General features: G+C 43.7%; 1 protein-coding gene across 1 annotated transcript in view; it reads right to left on the reverse strand.

Moving 5' to 3' along the window:
- The window catches only part of slc37a2 (solute carrier family 37 member 2), a 64808-nt gene that overhangs the window by 29849 nt on the left and 18857 nt on the right, over positions 1-16102 (reverse strand). Inside the window, exons 2-3 of the mRNA XM_067971061.1 lie at positions 7274-7355; positions 1347-1437 (exon numbers count right to left, since the gene is read on the reverse strand). Coding sequence (XP_067827162.1) covers positions 1347-1437; positions 7274-7355 — 173 coding nt within the window. The remainder of the gene's footprint in view (positions 1-1346; positions 1438-7273; positions 7356-16102) is intronic.

Genomic DNA, 16102 nt, shown 5'->3' on the forward strand with positions numbered 1-16102 from the left:
CAACAATCCCAGCTTCTCCAATCACTTCACATAACCGAAGTCCCTCATCCCTGGTACCATTCTAGTAAATCTCTCTGCACCCTCTAAGACATTGACATCCTTCCTAAAATGTGGTGCCCAGAATTGAAGACAATACTCCAGCTGAGGCCTGACTAGTGTTTTATAAAGGTTTAGCATAACTTCTTTGCTTTTGTACTCTTATGCCTCTACTTATCAAGCCCAGAATCCCATAAGCTGCTGCTTTTTAAAAAAAACAGCCTTCTCAACTTGTCCTGCCACTTTCAAAGGATTTGTGTATGTGCGCCCCCAGGTTCTCTCTGTTCCTGCACGGTCTTTAAAATTGTACCATTTAGTTTAGAATTTTAATATTGCAAAGTTTGTGAAGCAACACTTTCCTGGCACAGTTCCCAGAAGTGACTCAGTTGCGTTATGACCAAGTGACGATCGACAGGCCGACACCAGCTGCAGCATCACCACAAACAGAATCAGTACTGACCCTGAAATAATAGGACTCTCCTTCACCAGTTAAAGTAGCATCATTATTGGACGCCTCTCAATGGGCTGATCTGTATTATATCCATGACATTACCAAATTCTGTACTAGATCCAAATCTTCCATGTAGGTTAACCTGAACTCATCTGTTTCCAGGACGCCTGGTCAAGTTTGATGTGCTAATGCTACGGAGAAGATGGAAAAGGGCCCAATGGCTTGTTGAGTAAACATCTAGCACATTGTGGAACAGATGTACAGGTGCACATCTCAGCTAAGGTGGCAGTTAGGGCACAACTGAAATGGGTAGGTTGTGTAGTGGTTGTGCACGGGATTAACTACGAGGTCAGGAGTTCAAATCCCACCGTGGCAAGTTGTGAAACTGAACTCAATAAACCTGTAATTTTTGGGCTGGCACCAGAAAATAGCGACTACAAAAGCTGCCAGATTGCTGTAAAAACCCACTGGTGCACTAATAGGTTAGATAGATGGTTGAAGCAAAAGGGGAACAGGGTGTCATGTGATCAGGACAACTTGTGGAGGATAAACATCAACATGGACTGGTGGGACTAAACAGCCCGTTATGTTTTCATTGCAATTTCTAGAGTGGCCTAACAAGTCACTTAGTTAACAGGGCAACTAGGCATGGGCACTGCATGCAGACTTGCTCGCACCGCCCAGATCCCGAGAAGAACAAAAAAGGTAGGAGAGCGGGCACGAGAGAGAGAGAGAGGGAGAAAGAAGAAAACAATTAGCCTTTTTCATACAAGCCAAGACGTGGAGATAAGATTGACAATTCATTTTTACAGAAAACGCTTATCCATATACAGTATTTAACATCAACTGAGGTTCTCACCAAATGGAGCCCAATCACACCACGTGTCATTGTCGAGGTGACTTGTGTTTCCACGGCTGGCATCACTTGAGCAATTCTTGTGAAGTTCACTCTGGGAAAACAATGGAATGCTTTTTTTCAGTACTTTATAAACGAGTCAAAAATGGGGCCACTTTTCATCTGAAGTGGGTGGACTCTGAGGTGGGAAGACTGAGCACCAATGGATCGTTGGTGAACTTCAGCCGAGAGTCAAGCCAGTGATTAGCAGCACACCCATTAGAGGGTGGGACATCACCTGTTGCTGCAACAGTTTAAAAAGGATTGTGAAAGCTCAAGAAAAATGGTCGTGCTGGAGCCACGTCTAGCAGCAGCCATGGGAGCAGCAGGGTGGGCCAGTCACTTTTGTACAACAAACGCAGGCGGTCCTCCTCCCTGTAGATAGATGGGCGCCAGGCCAAGTGGGTCAGGACACCTTTACATGATCACCCAAAGTCCAAATTACGACCCCCCCACTCCCCGAGTGGGGAACAAGTCTGAAAAAAGAATTTCCATACACAGAGGAGCTCAGTGAAAACTTGTTTGGAATGCAAGATGGTCAGAGGCGCGTGGGAACAGATCTTTGTGCCCATTTTTACGACCATGCGTGCTCTGTCTGTGCCAGTTTCTGGGGCGTAACGAATACTAAAATCAGGTTCAGTCAGTTACAATCCCTAGACACTCATCTTCTGCCACTCTGTGCCAGTAGCAGCCTCTCCTAGAAAAAGGAGTAGAAATTGGAGGGGCAAGTGGAAAAAAAAATTTGCATTTTTTTTTGAGTGGATTATTTCCTCATAACATTAGGCAAGCTTCTGCTTCACGTTTTACGGATGTAGATGTTATTGTGTTGCCTGCGTGCTGGACCCCCAACTCATTGACCCATGAAGTGGGTTGGCAGCCATGATACTTCACAAAAAAAGGCAATGCCAAAGGACGCCCAGACCTCCGCATTCAGAGAAGGAGACAGACACATAGAAATAAATGGAGAGATCGTTACTGCGTGGCAGGCATGCACTACTCATGGACAAGATCGCCCTCCATCTTCTCAGCTAGAAATGGAGCACTGAGAATGTGGAGCAAAACAAGAAAGGCGAGATATTATAACAGAGGGAAAAGAAAAGACTTGCATTTATATAGCGCCTTTCACGACTTCAGGGAGTCCCAAAACACTTTACAGCCAATTAAGTACTTTTAAAGTGTTGTCACTGTGGTAATGTAGGAAATGCAACAGCCAATTTGTGGACAGCAAGGTTCCACAAACAGTAATGTAATAATGAGCAGATAATCTTTTTTAGTTATGTTTGTTGAGGGATAAATATTGGCCAGGACACCAGGGAGAATTCCCCATCTCTTTTTCAATAGTGCCGTGGGATCTTTTACTTCCACCCGATAGCATAGACGGGACTCATCCGAAAGACGGCACCTCTGACAGTACTAAGCGGGTGCTGCACTACACTGGAGCATCAGCCTAGATTATGTGCTCAAGTCTCTGGAGTGGGGCTTGGAACCACATCCTTCTAGTCATGTCAATAGGCAAAGTAGATCTTTGTGCAAAAATGTTTTTAACTTGCAAACGAGAGAAGAGTTTGACTCTTTGATCAATACCACAAGCTCTCATCCAACACTTGCTAAGTGCCAACACCCATTGATCGTGCCTCTGGGGTGGGGGGAAAAACCGGGTAAACAAGAGAGAATAATTACAAGGGGAGGAGGATTTATAATTACAAGGCAAGGAAACCCAATTCCTATTTTCGTCCACGTCAAGCACTCTGGCTCCAAGAATGTTTAGTTTTTAAGCATATGGATGTGAAGCAGACTAGAAAGAACCAGAGGTCAGAGTGCTACCACTGAACCACAGCTGACACAAGGAAAGTAGAAGGAAGGGTTGGCAAGGTTGGGCCTCATTGCTATATGATGGTGCCAAAGTTTGGGTCGATGTATGCAGCAGCACTGGTATGGAGATGGAACAGCACTGGATCCATCTGCTCCGTGACCAGCTGCTGTGAAGCAGGTCAAATGGGGCCATTCAATGTTGGAGTTGTTCATCTTTAAACTGATAAGAAGGTTTTTAAACTTACTGCTTTGATCAAAGTCTTCATAAAACATTTTTTTTTAAAAAAATGCCAGGGCTGTTAATGCCAATCTCAAAGTTATGTACACAACAAAATGTTAATTCAATAAATCATACCTAATACCAACTCACTTTGTGCATCTCATTTGAAAGAACCATTCAACAGGGAGAGAAGACTTGCAGGAACCTCAATACCAAGAGTCACCACTGCCTGCACTTTGGGAAAATGTGTCACCCTGACATGCTCTTGTTCCCCTTAACTCCTTCCATCCCACCCACAGTCATGTTTTCCACTTCTCCTGAAGGCACTGACTCATGCTCATGTAATTTTCCACAGGCAGAAGCAGCAGCAGCCCACTCCAGTGTACTGTGCCTCATGTAGGAGTCTAGACAGCGAGTGCCGGTGGCTAGTCAATTATGCAGGGCATTGCGGCTGAGCCTGTTCTTATCCTCACCAAACATGGACACTTTTTAGCAGGGATCACAGGACATGGATTTTAAAAAAAATATAAATTCATTCTCAGGATGTGGGCATCACTAGCAAGGCTGGCATTTATTGCCCATCAGAAGGTGGTGTTGGACTACAGGGGTTCAAGAAGGCCCATGTGGTGAAGGTGATCCCACAGTGCTGTTAGGTAAGGAGTTCCAAGATTTTGACCCAGCGATGATGAAGGAACGGCTATATATTTCCAAGTCGGGATGGTGTGTGACATGAAGGGGAACTTGGATTTGATGGGTGTTCCCATGCACCTGCAGTCCTTGCCCTTCTAGGTGACAGAGGTCATGGGTTTGAGGTGTGCCGATTAAGCAGCCTTGGTGACTTGCTGAAGTGCATCCTGTAGATAGTACACAGTGCACTGGCGGTGGATGGGCTGCCAATCAAGCAGACTGCTTTGTCCTGGATGATGTTGAGCTTCTTGAGTGTTGATGCAGCTGCATTTGTCCTCCTCCTTTACCCAGAAGCAGAGAAAATGGAAACAGCAGGTTTCAGGGTGAGGTAATGTGTGGGTACATGAGCAGCAAAAATGGGAGCTGAATCTCGGCAGAATAATGCCACAAGGTTGCTTATCCACTTAGAATAGGATTGCCTTCAAATGAAGCCGGCCAAATTGTTACTACACATTCCAGCCACTCAGGGGCTTGAAACACTACTGGTCACTGAACATGATGTGGAGATGCCGGTGATGGACTGGGGTGGACAAATGTAAGGAGTCACTCACCTGACGAAGGAGGAAAGCTCGTGATTTCAAATAAAGCTGTTGGACTATAACCTGGTGTTGTAAGACTCCTTACATTTGTCACTGAACAGGTCAGGTTGGGTACTTGGGTAACCAGTTATGTCAATACACAAAGTAGGTCATTATTAATTGTAGATCTCTGTGCAAGTGTGTAAAAGGATATTTGTTTCACTTTTGCCGACATGTAGAGATTTTAAGTCTGATTAAACAAACTTTTCACAAAGGAAATGAAGGCAATTCAGGAACTGAAAAGGAAATCAGCGATTACCATAGGCAGCACTCAAGAATCAAAGAGAGAGAGACACCAACCAAGCTGGAAATGAAGGGATTAACTAACTCATTTAAAAGAGAATTAAGCACTTGAAGAATAACTATTAAAAGGATAAAGGAAGGTACAAGGAAATAGAATTGAAGCAGGTAAATCTGGTGTGGGAAGCAAATGCAGCCAAATGGCCCGTTTCTGTACTTTTTTTTTCCCCCTACAGCTGAAGTAAGCCAGGCCGTTTTATAATTCTAAGCCAGTGCTGCAGTAAAAACATCGACAAGTGGCACATGTTAGTCATGTCAATAGGCAAAGTAGATTATTCAAAGTAGATCTTTGTGCAAAAATGTTTTTAACTTGCAAATTAGAGAAGAGTTTGACCCTTTGATCAGTACCGTGAGTGAGATCTCATCCAACACTTGCTAAGTGCCAACACTCATTGATCTGTGCCTCTGGGGAGGGACGGGTAAACAAGAGAGAATAATTACAAGGGGAGGATGATTTATAATTACAAGGCAAGGAAACCCAATTCTTATTTTCTCCCACGTCAAGCACTCTGGCTCCAAGAATTTTCCGTTTTTAGCATATGGATGTGAAGCAGACTAGAACAAACAAACTTGCATTTATATAGCACCTGTCATGGCCTCAGGACGTCCCAGCCGAATAATTACTTTTGAAATGTAGTCACCGTTGTGGTGCAGGCAGCCAATTTGCACACAGCAAGATCCCACAAACAGCAACGAAATAAGTGAACAAATAATCTGTTTTGTTGATGTTGGTTGAGGGAGAAATGTTGGCCAAGACACCGCGAGACCTCCCCCGCTTTTCTTCGATTATTGCCACCCGAGAGGGTTGACGAGGCCTCGGTTTAACGTCTCATCTGAAAGGCAGCACCTCCCATAGCACTACCCCAGTACTGCATTGAAGCGTCAGCTAGATTATGCACTCGAGTTTCTAGAGTGGGGCTTGAACCCACAACCTAATGACTGAGCCAAGGCTGACACTAGATTAAGAACGTGTCTTCATCATTGAATTCACTATCAGGGCTCATGTAGTCCAGTCGTTAGGTGCTGAGTTTTGAACCTGGTGATATCTGGCTCACATCCCTTGAGAATTTCCTTTGAGCAATGAGCTCACTTTTAAGGGAGTTCCAGTTTGCCTAGTAGAGAAATAGAGGCCCCATTGCTGGAAAACCTACAGGAGTCTTGTGCTAAAGGACTGACTCCTGCCCACAGGAACTGCATACCCCTGGTCCTGGGGGCAACAAAATAAATTGGGGCTCCTTGTTGTGGCTGGCCCTTTCATTGAAGACTGGCTCAGGCAGCTCTGATTTTCACCTATGGAAACCCTCCTGTGGAGCATGGCTACTTCTTACCTACTACAACCAACAATCAGAGAGACACCGACCAAGCTGGACACGAAGGGATTAACTAATTTAACAAGGGAATTCAGCCCTTAAAGAATACCAGAAGGAAGGAGGAAATGGAATTGGAGCAGATAATTCTGGTACGGAAGCAAATGCAGCCAGAGACGCGATTGGCCAGAAGGTGGGCTGGACGCAACACCACTGGATTTCTAGAAGCTTCTGGAACGATACAATTCTAAAGTGGTTGCACGTATACAAATCTTCGAAGGTGGCAGGACAAGTTGAGACTGTTTTCAAAAATAAAAGTACTGGATCCTTGGCTTTACAAATAGAGGCAGAGAGTACAAAGGCAAGGAAATGATGTGAAGCCTTCATAAAACACTGGTTAGGCCTCAGCTAGAGTATTGTTTCCAATTCTGGGCACCACACTTTAGGAAAGATGTCAAGGGCTTAGAAAGGATGCAGAGGAGATTTACTAGAATGGTACCTGGGATGAGGTATTTCAGTTATGCGGAGAGACTGGAGAAGACGGGATTGTTCTCCTCAGAGCAGAGGAGGTTAATGGGATATTTAATAGAGCTGTTCAAAATTATGAGTGGTTTTGATAGAGTAAATAAGGAGACATGGTTTCCACTGGTAGGAGGGGCTGTAACCAGAGGACACAGATTTAAGCTAATTGGCAATGAGAAGAATTTATTTTAAACACAGTGAGTTGTTATGATCTGGAATGCAATGCCTGAAAGGGCAGTGGAAGCAGATTCAATAGTAACTTTCAAAAGGGAATTGGATAAATATTTGAAAAAAGGAAAGATTTGCAAGGCTTTGGGGAAAGAACAGAGGAGTGGGACTAATTGGATAGCTCTTTCAAAGAGCCGGCACAGGCAGAGTGGGCCGAATGGCCTCCTTCTGTGGTATACAATTCTGGCGTTCAAAACTGTTTCTCCCCCTCTCTTATCCAGTTGAATACTCACGTACCTTGACGATGCTGATAGGTTTGCGAGACAGGTGGTAACTGGTGTATAACAGGAAGGTCAGCAGCAGAGTAAACCCACGATACCTGGAAAAAGAAACAAATACCTTTCAGTTCATAGTCCAGAAAGACCACATATGGTTAGTTTCAAATTAAGCTTTGTATTGATGATGCCAGTCTACTGATCCCAACCAGGGTGTCACAACTGGCCTCAATGTCCAAGTTCGGAGAGAAAAAATAAATCAAATTACAGCCCACATCTGATCGCTATCTAGCGAGCCCTGCTGGAACATGTACATGTTGGTGTTGGGTGGTAACAGGATTTGAGCTTGGCTGTAATGCCCACTTGGGTGAATATCCTGCTAATAAAAAAGTCACCAGTCATTGCCCAGGCTGTTATCTGAGGTACTGGAGCATGTCAGACACCTCAGCAAGATTCAACTCCTACACAACTGGAGCAGAAAATTAAACAAAAAACCCTACTGCACTCAATCACACTGCAGTTTTCAATTAGAGAAAGCAAGGCTAGATACAAGCAACAGTGAGTGAATGTGTAGATTCACACCCATACTGCCAAGTCAAGGCCACATCAGTTAATCTTACAGAATATACTCCATTTGGTAAAAATACCATCAAAATGCCACTCAAGTGTAATTTTATTTTAAATTTCAACTTTACATTTTTAATTATACAATTTTTTTTAACTTCATCGTTCCACAACTGAAAAGGCAAGACAGGTGGCTTGCCTACAAGCCTTGGCCTACAAAGCTCAGTCTAAAGCAAGCCTCGACTGCTGCCCAGGTGTACAAACACACATTTGTTACATACTTGGGCGAACCATTTCGTAGACTGTCAGTAGACAGGGCCAACAGCAATGGCACACGTACCTCAAACAGGGTATTGAAAGCCAGGATATCTAGTGGGAAGTGGGCAATTACCATGACCCTTTCAGGAACCTGAATTTGACCGGAGTTTTACCCTCCACCTCCCCGTAGTTGGTATGTGTCATTGGATGAAAGTTGATTTAAATATCTCCCAGGTGTTGCTGTGCCTGGATAGAAAGGCTTGTTATCAGGGACTGAAATGGCGAGCAAGACCAAACATCTCGGATAATTTATACCCTCAGACATAACGTGGCTCCAGGGACCATCTACAGCAGTCCTCACCTTTAAGGGGGTTGCTAGTCCATGTATTCCCTGGGTTCCTTTTAATCATCTGCACAGCTTTGGGGTGTTGACCAGCTGCCTCCTCTGCTTTTCTACCAAAAGGCAGCTGTTTGGGAGGCAGGGTTATCCCCGCATCCAGGAGAGTAATGCAATGGCCCCATTTGATAGAACTATTGATTTTATTTGTTCCCCATCTCCTTCGGTCTTCCTGTGGGAAAATGCCTGGTCTCCATACAGCAACTGCCTACATGATTGGCATCAGGAGCTCATATGGGGAATGAGGTGGCAGGAGCAGACCCCCTGTGGCAGCATTGCCCTCAAACAAGACAGTGTTTGAAATTATGGCCCTCAGCAAAAAGCTGGTGGATAACAATGTACCAATTATAGGTTTATAAATGTTCCTTAGTTAAGCATTATACACACACACACACACACGTTTCTTTTTTAAAATGAGATAGTGAATTAAAAATGCAATTTGAATTTCAAGTCAATATCCTTCTCACTGGAGTTGAGCAAGACTGTATTGGAGAAAAAAAAGAGGAACCAGACCGTAACTTGGGTAAATAGGAAATCATTGCAATTGTGTCTGAAGTCCAGCGGTTACTCAAATCCAAAGCATAGTGACATTAACCACATCACAACTCATACCTGGAGGACACCCAAAGGGAAAAAAAAATTTGACTTGGGTGAACATAGCAGCTTAAAAGTCACCAGAATACAGGATCTGGCAACAAATGTTTTACATTGTAATGTAATTTGGTGCCTTGGCAATTCTACAAGTTATTTTATTTCCGTTCAATAAAGAAAGATAAAATGTACAAAAACCTCCGTTGGCTCAGCAAGTTTACCCAGTGACTTGCTGATCCCTATTCAATTCCAACTCTCTGCAGAGTTAGCCGATTCCATCCGGGGTACTGCAATTCACCTCAGTGTTCCTGGAATAGGGAGGTGAAAATTGGCTCTTTAATGCTCTCCAATGACCCGTGCTGGGAAGTTTGCATGGATCCCTCTTGCTCTCCATTGAGAGGGAGTGGGCTCAGCTATGGTGCCTCCCTCAACTGAGCAGCCTGCTGAAACTCACTCCAAAGGCTCACAAAGAATGGGCAGTTGGCTAAGATACCAGAGAGTGAAGGATTATATGGAGGATAAAGCTCCCTCCACACTTTCTCACTGTGTTGCACTGTCACAGGTGCTGTCTTTTGGATGAGACATTAAACAGAGGCCCCATCTGCCCTCTCAGGTGGATGTTAAAGACCCCATAGTACCATTCGAACAACAGGGGAATTCGCCCTGCTGTCCTGGCCAACATTTATCCTTCAACCAAAACAAACATGGAAAGAGGTCATTTGGTCCAACCAGTCCGTGTCGGCATTTACCCTCCATGCAAATAGTTCTGATCACATTTACCCATCCTGTTCTCATATCCCTTAACCCTTTTACCTTCATCCACCTATCCAATCTAATCTTGAATGTTGGCATAAGTTCTGCATCAACCATTAACCTTGGAAGTGAATTCCGCAGCCTTAAATTAAATTAGCTGGTGATTTACTTCATTGTTGGAGGAACCTTGCTGTGCACAAATTGGCTGCCATGTTTCCTACATTACAAGTGACTACACTTCAAAAAGTAATTAATTGGCTGTAAAGCGCTTTGGAATGTCCCAAGGTCGTGAAAGGTGCTATATAAATGCAAGTTTTTTCTTTCTAGGATAGGTTAACAACAAATTCAACATAAAACATGGCCACACAGGACCTCAATTAAACCCCACAGTTGTATCAGAATGACTCTGCACTGCTGGCCCAAGAATCACAAGGACACAAGTAACAGTGACTGTTTGAGTTGGCACAGAAGCACACCACACCTTGTAGCAACAAGTATGGCACTGAACAAGAACAAACAGAGCCTGTGAGAAAACATTCACTCAGCCGCACTCTCTCAAGGATTTTATTCCTTCACGTAACACTGATATCAATACCCATGTTTGTTTTTGTGAAGCCACTTTGAATGACATGGTGCTTGCAGGAGCTCTCCGATACACAAAAGGTGCCTCGACAGTCAGGCTTACACAGAGATCAAGTTACGTTTAAAGGGATGAAGTAATTCAATTGTTGTTCTAGAGTTCACTCAGGCCTCGAAATATGGTCAGTGGGGAATGGAAGGGGAGCGACGATACCTATTAATGGCCACCTTAGTTGCTGACATTATCCTTGCCCAGCTACATACAAGTTGCAGTTGTTGGTCTGTTTTTTTCTCCTGGGAGGACAGTTTGGGAAGGTGGGGGGGGTTTGTGGAAGAGGGTACTTCTTGCTTTTCCACATACTGTAAATCACCATTTTGGAGCATCTCCAATATTCTCCTTACTTATGAAGGAGGAGACTTCAAGAGCTGGTAAGACCACGCCAGCTAATCTACACAGATAGCCTTTTTGTCTTGGTCTCACAACAGAAAAGCTATTTCCACAAGCAGATCAAGTTCCCACGGACAGAAACCTGTGCCTGTAAAGTTGCTGTGAGTGGGAGTCCATGCCATGGGTTTACCAATCGCCCCTCTAGATATGGTATACAATGAAAGACTTGCATTTATGTAGCACCTTTCATGACCTCAGGGCATCCCAAAGTGCTTTACAGCTAACAAAGGACTTTTGTAGTCAATGTTGTAATATAGGGAAATGCAACAGTCAATTTATGCACAGCAAGATCCCACAAACAAATGGAGATAAATGACAAAATAATCTGTTGGTTAGGGGATAAATGTTGGCCAGGACACTGGGAAAAAAAGTGCCATGAGATCTTATCAGAGAGGGGTGAAAACTTGGTTTAACATTTCATCTGAAAGATGGCATCCCCAAAAGTGGAGCGCTCCCGCAGGACTGCAGAGGTGTCAGCCTAGATTATGTACTCAAATCTCTAGAGTGGGGCTTGAACCCATGACATTCTGATTCAGAGGCGAGAGTGCTAGCCAGAGGTGTGATTTAAGTTTTGGGAAACCTTTCAAGTTACGGCTATGCTTTTGAAGGCAATTCTCAAACCTTGTGAGGGGGATTTAAATGTCTCTGTAGTACCATCATCCTGAAAACATCTCACGTTCAGCAATTAGATGAATTCAATCTGTCTATTCCCATTCATTTCAAAATACCCAGTCCTAGCTATAAAGCTACTTAGTACCTCGGTTCAGAAATTGACAACGAATATCCATCCAGGACAGACATTTCCCATTGCCACAGTCTGATTGTTCAGCCAGTAACACATATGGATCACCACTGCCACAGAAGCAATTAGCTTTACCAAGAGATGCAACTGGCTAAAACCAATATTTAAAATCACATTCTGTCTAATGTCATATAGTCACAATACCATGTGCTCATCTCCTGTAGGGCCAATTTGTATTGAAATAATATCCTTGAAGGCATCACTTCCAGACTGATGCCAAGTCCCTGGCAGAAGCTACACAGCCAATAAAATTAGAGGATAAGATAAGGTGGCGCAAAAATAAAACAAGAAAGGTGGCTCAACTGTGGCTTACAAAATAAATTAGGGATAGTATTAGATCCAAAGAGGAGACACATAAAATTACCAGAAAAAGCAGCAAGCCTGAGGAAAGGGAGCAGTTTAGAATTCAGCAAAGGAGGACAAAGAGATTGATTAAGAGGGGAAAAAGAGAGTATGAGAGTAAACTAGCACGGAACATAAAAAATGACTGTAAAAGCTTCTATAAATAGGTCAAGAGAAAAAGATTAGTGAAGACAAATGTAGATCCCTTACAGTCAGAAATGGGGGAAATTATAATGAGGAACAAAGAAATGGCAGAACAATTAAACTCATACTTTGGTGCTGTCTTCACAAAGGAGGACACAAATAACCTCAGAAATGTTAGGGAACCAAGGGTCTAGAGAGAGGGAGGAACTGAAGGAAAACAGTATTAGTAAAAAAAAAAGTGCTAGGGAAATTAATGGGGCTAAAGGCTGACAAATCCCCAGGGCCTGATAATCTACATCCCAGAGTACTAAAAGGAAGTGGCCCTGGAAATAGTGGTCATCTTCCAAAATTCTATAGACTCTGGAACAGTTCCTACAGATTGGAGGGTGGCAAATGTAACCCCATTATTTAAAAGAGAAAAAAAACAGGGAATTACAGGCCAGTTAGCCTAACATCAGTAGTGGGGAAAATGTTAGAGTCTATTAAAAAAGATGTGATACAGAACACTTGGAAGGCATTAACAGGATTGGACAAAGTCAGCATAGGTTTATGAAAGGAAAATCATGCTTAACAAATCTACTGGAGTTTTTTTTTGAGGATGTAACTAGTAGAATAGATAGGGGAGAACCAGTGGATGTGGTGTACTTGGATTTTCAGAAGGCTTTTGATAAGGTCCCACACAAGAGGTTAGTGTGCAAAATTAAAGCACGTGGGATTGGGGGGGGGGGGGGGATATACTGGAATGGATTGAGAATTGGTTGACAGACAGGAAACAGAGTAGGAATAAAAGGGTCTTTTTCCGGGTGGCAGGCAGTGACTAGTGGGGTACCGCAGGGATCAGTGCTTGGGCCCCAGCTATTCACAATATATATCAATGATTTGGATGAGGGAACTAAATGTAACATTTCAAGTTTGCAGATGACACAAAGCTGGGGTGGAATGTGAGCTGTGAGGAAGATGCAAAGAGGCTGCAATGTGATTTAGACAAGTTGGGTGAGTGGGCAAGGACATGGCAGATGCAGTATAACGTGGATAAATGTGAGGTTATCCACTTTGGTTGTAAAAACAGAAAGGCAGATTATTATCTGAATGGTGATAGATTGGGAAAAGGGGAGGTGCAACGAGACCTGGGTGTCCTTGTACACCAGTCGCTGAAAGCGAGCATTCAGGTGCAGCAAGCAGTTAGGAAGGTGAATGGTATGTTGGCCTTCATTGGAAGAGGATTTGAGTACAGGAGCAAGGATGTCTTACTGCAGTTTTACAGGGCCTTGGTGAGACCACATCTGGAGTATTGTGTGCAGTTTTGGTCTCCTTATCTGAGGAAGGATGTCATTGCCGTGGAGGGAGTGCAACAAAGATTTACCAGACTGATTCCTGAGATGGCAGGACTGACGTATGAGGAGAGATTGGGTCGACTAGGCCTATATTCACTAGAGTTTAGAAGAATGAGAGGTGATTTCATTGAAACGTATAAAATCCTACCAGGACTAGACAGACTAGATGCAGGGAGGATGTTCCCGATGGCTGGGAAGTCCAGGACAAGGTCACAGTTTCAGGATACGGGGTATGCCATTTAGAACAGAGATGAGGAGAAATTTCTTCACTCAAAGGGTGGCGAACCTGTGGAATTCTCTACCATAGAAGGCAGTGGAGGCCAAGTCATTAGATGTATTCAAGGAGAGCGCTATGGGGAAAAAGCAGGAACAGGGTACTGAGTTAGACAATCACCCAGGATCATTTTGAATGGCGGGACAGGCCCGAAGGGCTGAATGGCCTACTCCTGCTCCTATTTTCTATGTTTCTATGTATACTTCCCATTTGATGAGAATCTCCTCCTCTTCTATGACTATTTAGTTTCTATGAATGCCAGCCATTTTCAGGACATGCTTTAGGTGAAAGTTTGGAGGAGCCATTGGAGGCCCAAAAGCCCCTTACAACAGCAACAGGTAAATCAGCAATCATCATCAGCTCAAAACACTGCACTGTAGTAAACTTACTAAACTCCCTCATTTCACAGGATAAATTTAGACAAAGAAGGCGGTCCTTTGACCTCATCATTCCAGAATACCAACCCTACCATCTTCCAATTACTGTGTTCATGTCCACACCCAGCAGGGCCTCAGTTTAAAATTTCATCCAGGGATATGGAAACAGGGTGGTACATGGGATTACAACTATTGTTTGTGTAATGGATAAACACGAACGGATTGGGCCAAATGGCCTATTTCTGTGTTGTAATTTAACATTTCACTCAAAGGATAGTGTTACCGAGTGTGGCCCTTCCTCAGTACTGCACTGGCGTATCAGTCTATACCATGCCCGATGCAGACCAGGAAAATCCCAAGTTTAAACTATGACCTGTGCGGAGTTAGTTAATCTCAACCAATATGGTCATTATAATTACCCTCAAAGCCCTTCAGTTCGGGATTGTAAACAATTTTACAACACCAAGTTATAGTCCAGCAATTTTATTTTAAATTCACAAGCTTTCGGAGGCTTCCTCCTTCCTCAGGTAAATTCACAAGCTTTCGGAGGCTTCCTCCTCAGGAAGGAGGAAGCCTCCGAAAGCTTGTGAATTTAAAATAAAATTGCTGGACTATAACTTGGTGTTGTAAAATTGTTTACAATTGTCAACCCCAGTCCATCACCGGCATCTCCACATCATGACTTCAGTTCGGGAGGTGAAGAAGAAAAAAAAAGTCATCTGGGGTTCACTCTTTGACTATACAGTGATCCCCATGCTGGAAAGTGGATGTCAGGTGAGGCAAGGATCAGGCTCCAGAGTGAAATACCTCCTACAGTTGAATAGCCTGCCAATACTCAGTTAACAATCGCACATGAAGAACGGTCACTTTTAATAGAGGTTCCCAGAGTGCTGCCAGTGTTCAGAGCAACTCAAAGGCAAATGCAAATTTTATAACAGATAGTGAACAGTCCCCCAAGAAAGCAGAGGCTAAAAGCACTTATTTGCAACATCCCTCCTCCATTTGTGCAGACACCTCACCTTTGGTCATTTCCTCCCCCCCTCCCATTGACGCACATACCTTAATCTTTGAAAATCAATGTGAATTTGTAACAAGCAAGAAAACAGGTTACAGCTATATCTTTGCCATGATATATCCTCAGTACATGAGGATGACAGGCTCAAACACTGGCCCAAGCTTCCAGTTGAGGCAGGAAGTTAAACTACTCCACGATTTCAAACCCCGACTGCCCCTCAGAGCCTTGGTATACTAAACGTGCAAAATGTGACCTCTTTGCCACTCCACCCCTATATCCCTTACTTTGCCCCATATCCTGAATCTAACAGTATGAGTAAGCTCTGCAAGACTGGAGGAACGAGAGGCTGACATCCATACGTAAGCTCCCCCTATTTACATCGCATCAACTGGCTCCCTTATTCCCATAGCAGAATCATAGAACCACATTTTAGTGGGTCTGCACTGCCATTGGGACTAATAGGAGATAGGCTTAATTTACTATGGACTGAAGCCAAGGGTACAAGACCAGGTCTTTCCCCTCACTGACTGCACTCAGTGTAAAGTTGCTTGTTTTTTAAAAAAAAACTTGGACTTGTATAGGACAGACTCTGAGAAACCAGTGTCTGAGAGCTGGCTCCCAACTTTTAAACACTGCTAAACCTGTTCCCTTATCCTGGCAAAGAAAAATGTCATAGACCCAGTTCTTCTTTCAGAACCCAACCTGAACTTGTGTTTAGATCGATCGAGATAGTCAAGATTACGAATGGTTAGAATGGAGCAAAATAGTAATGGTAACGGAGGGCTCAAGTTTAAGAAAGTCAAAAGATAGTCACAGCAAAAGAATTAAAAGGGCAGGTTAGAAAAGAAATTGCTTCATACAGAGGATTGTTAGAACGTGCTATGGGACCATTCATGGGGGTGCTCGGGATATCTCCCGATTTCCCATAGGGGCAGTCCTCCCCTGATCATGTTCCATGATCGTCTACACACAA

Source organism: Heptranchias perlo, chromosome 33 (genome assembly GCF_035084215.1).
Source record: "Heptranchias perlo isolate sHepPer1 chromosome 33, sHepPer1.hap1, whole genome shotgun sequence".
Classification (NCBI taxonomy): Eukaryota; Metazoa; Chordata; class Chondrichthyes; order Hexanchiformes; family Hexanchidae; genus Heptranchias; species Heptranchias perlo.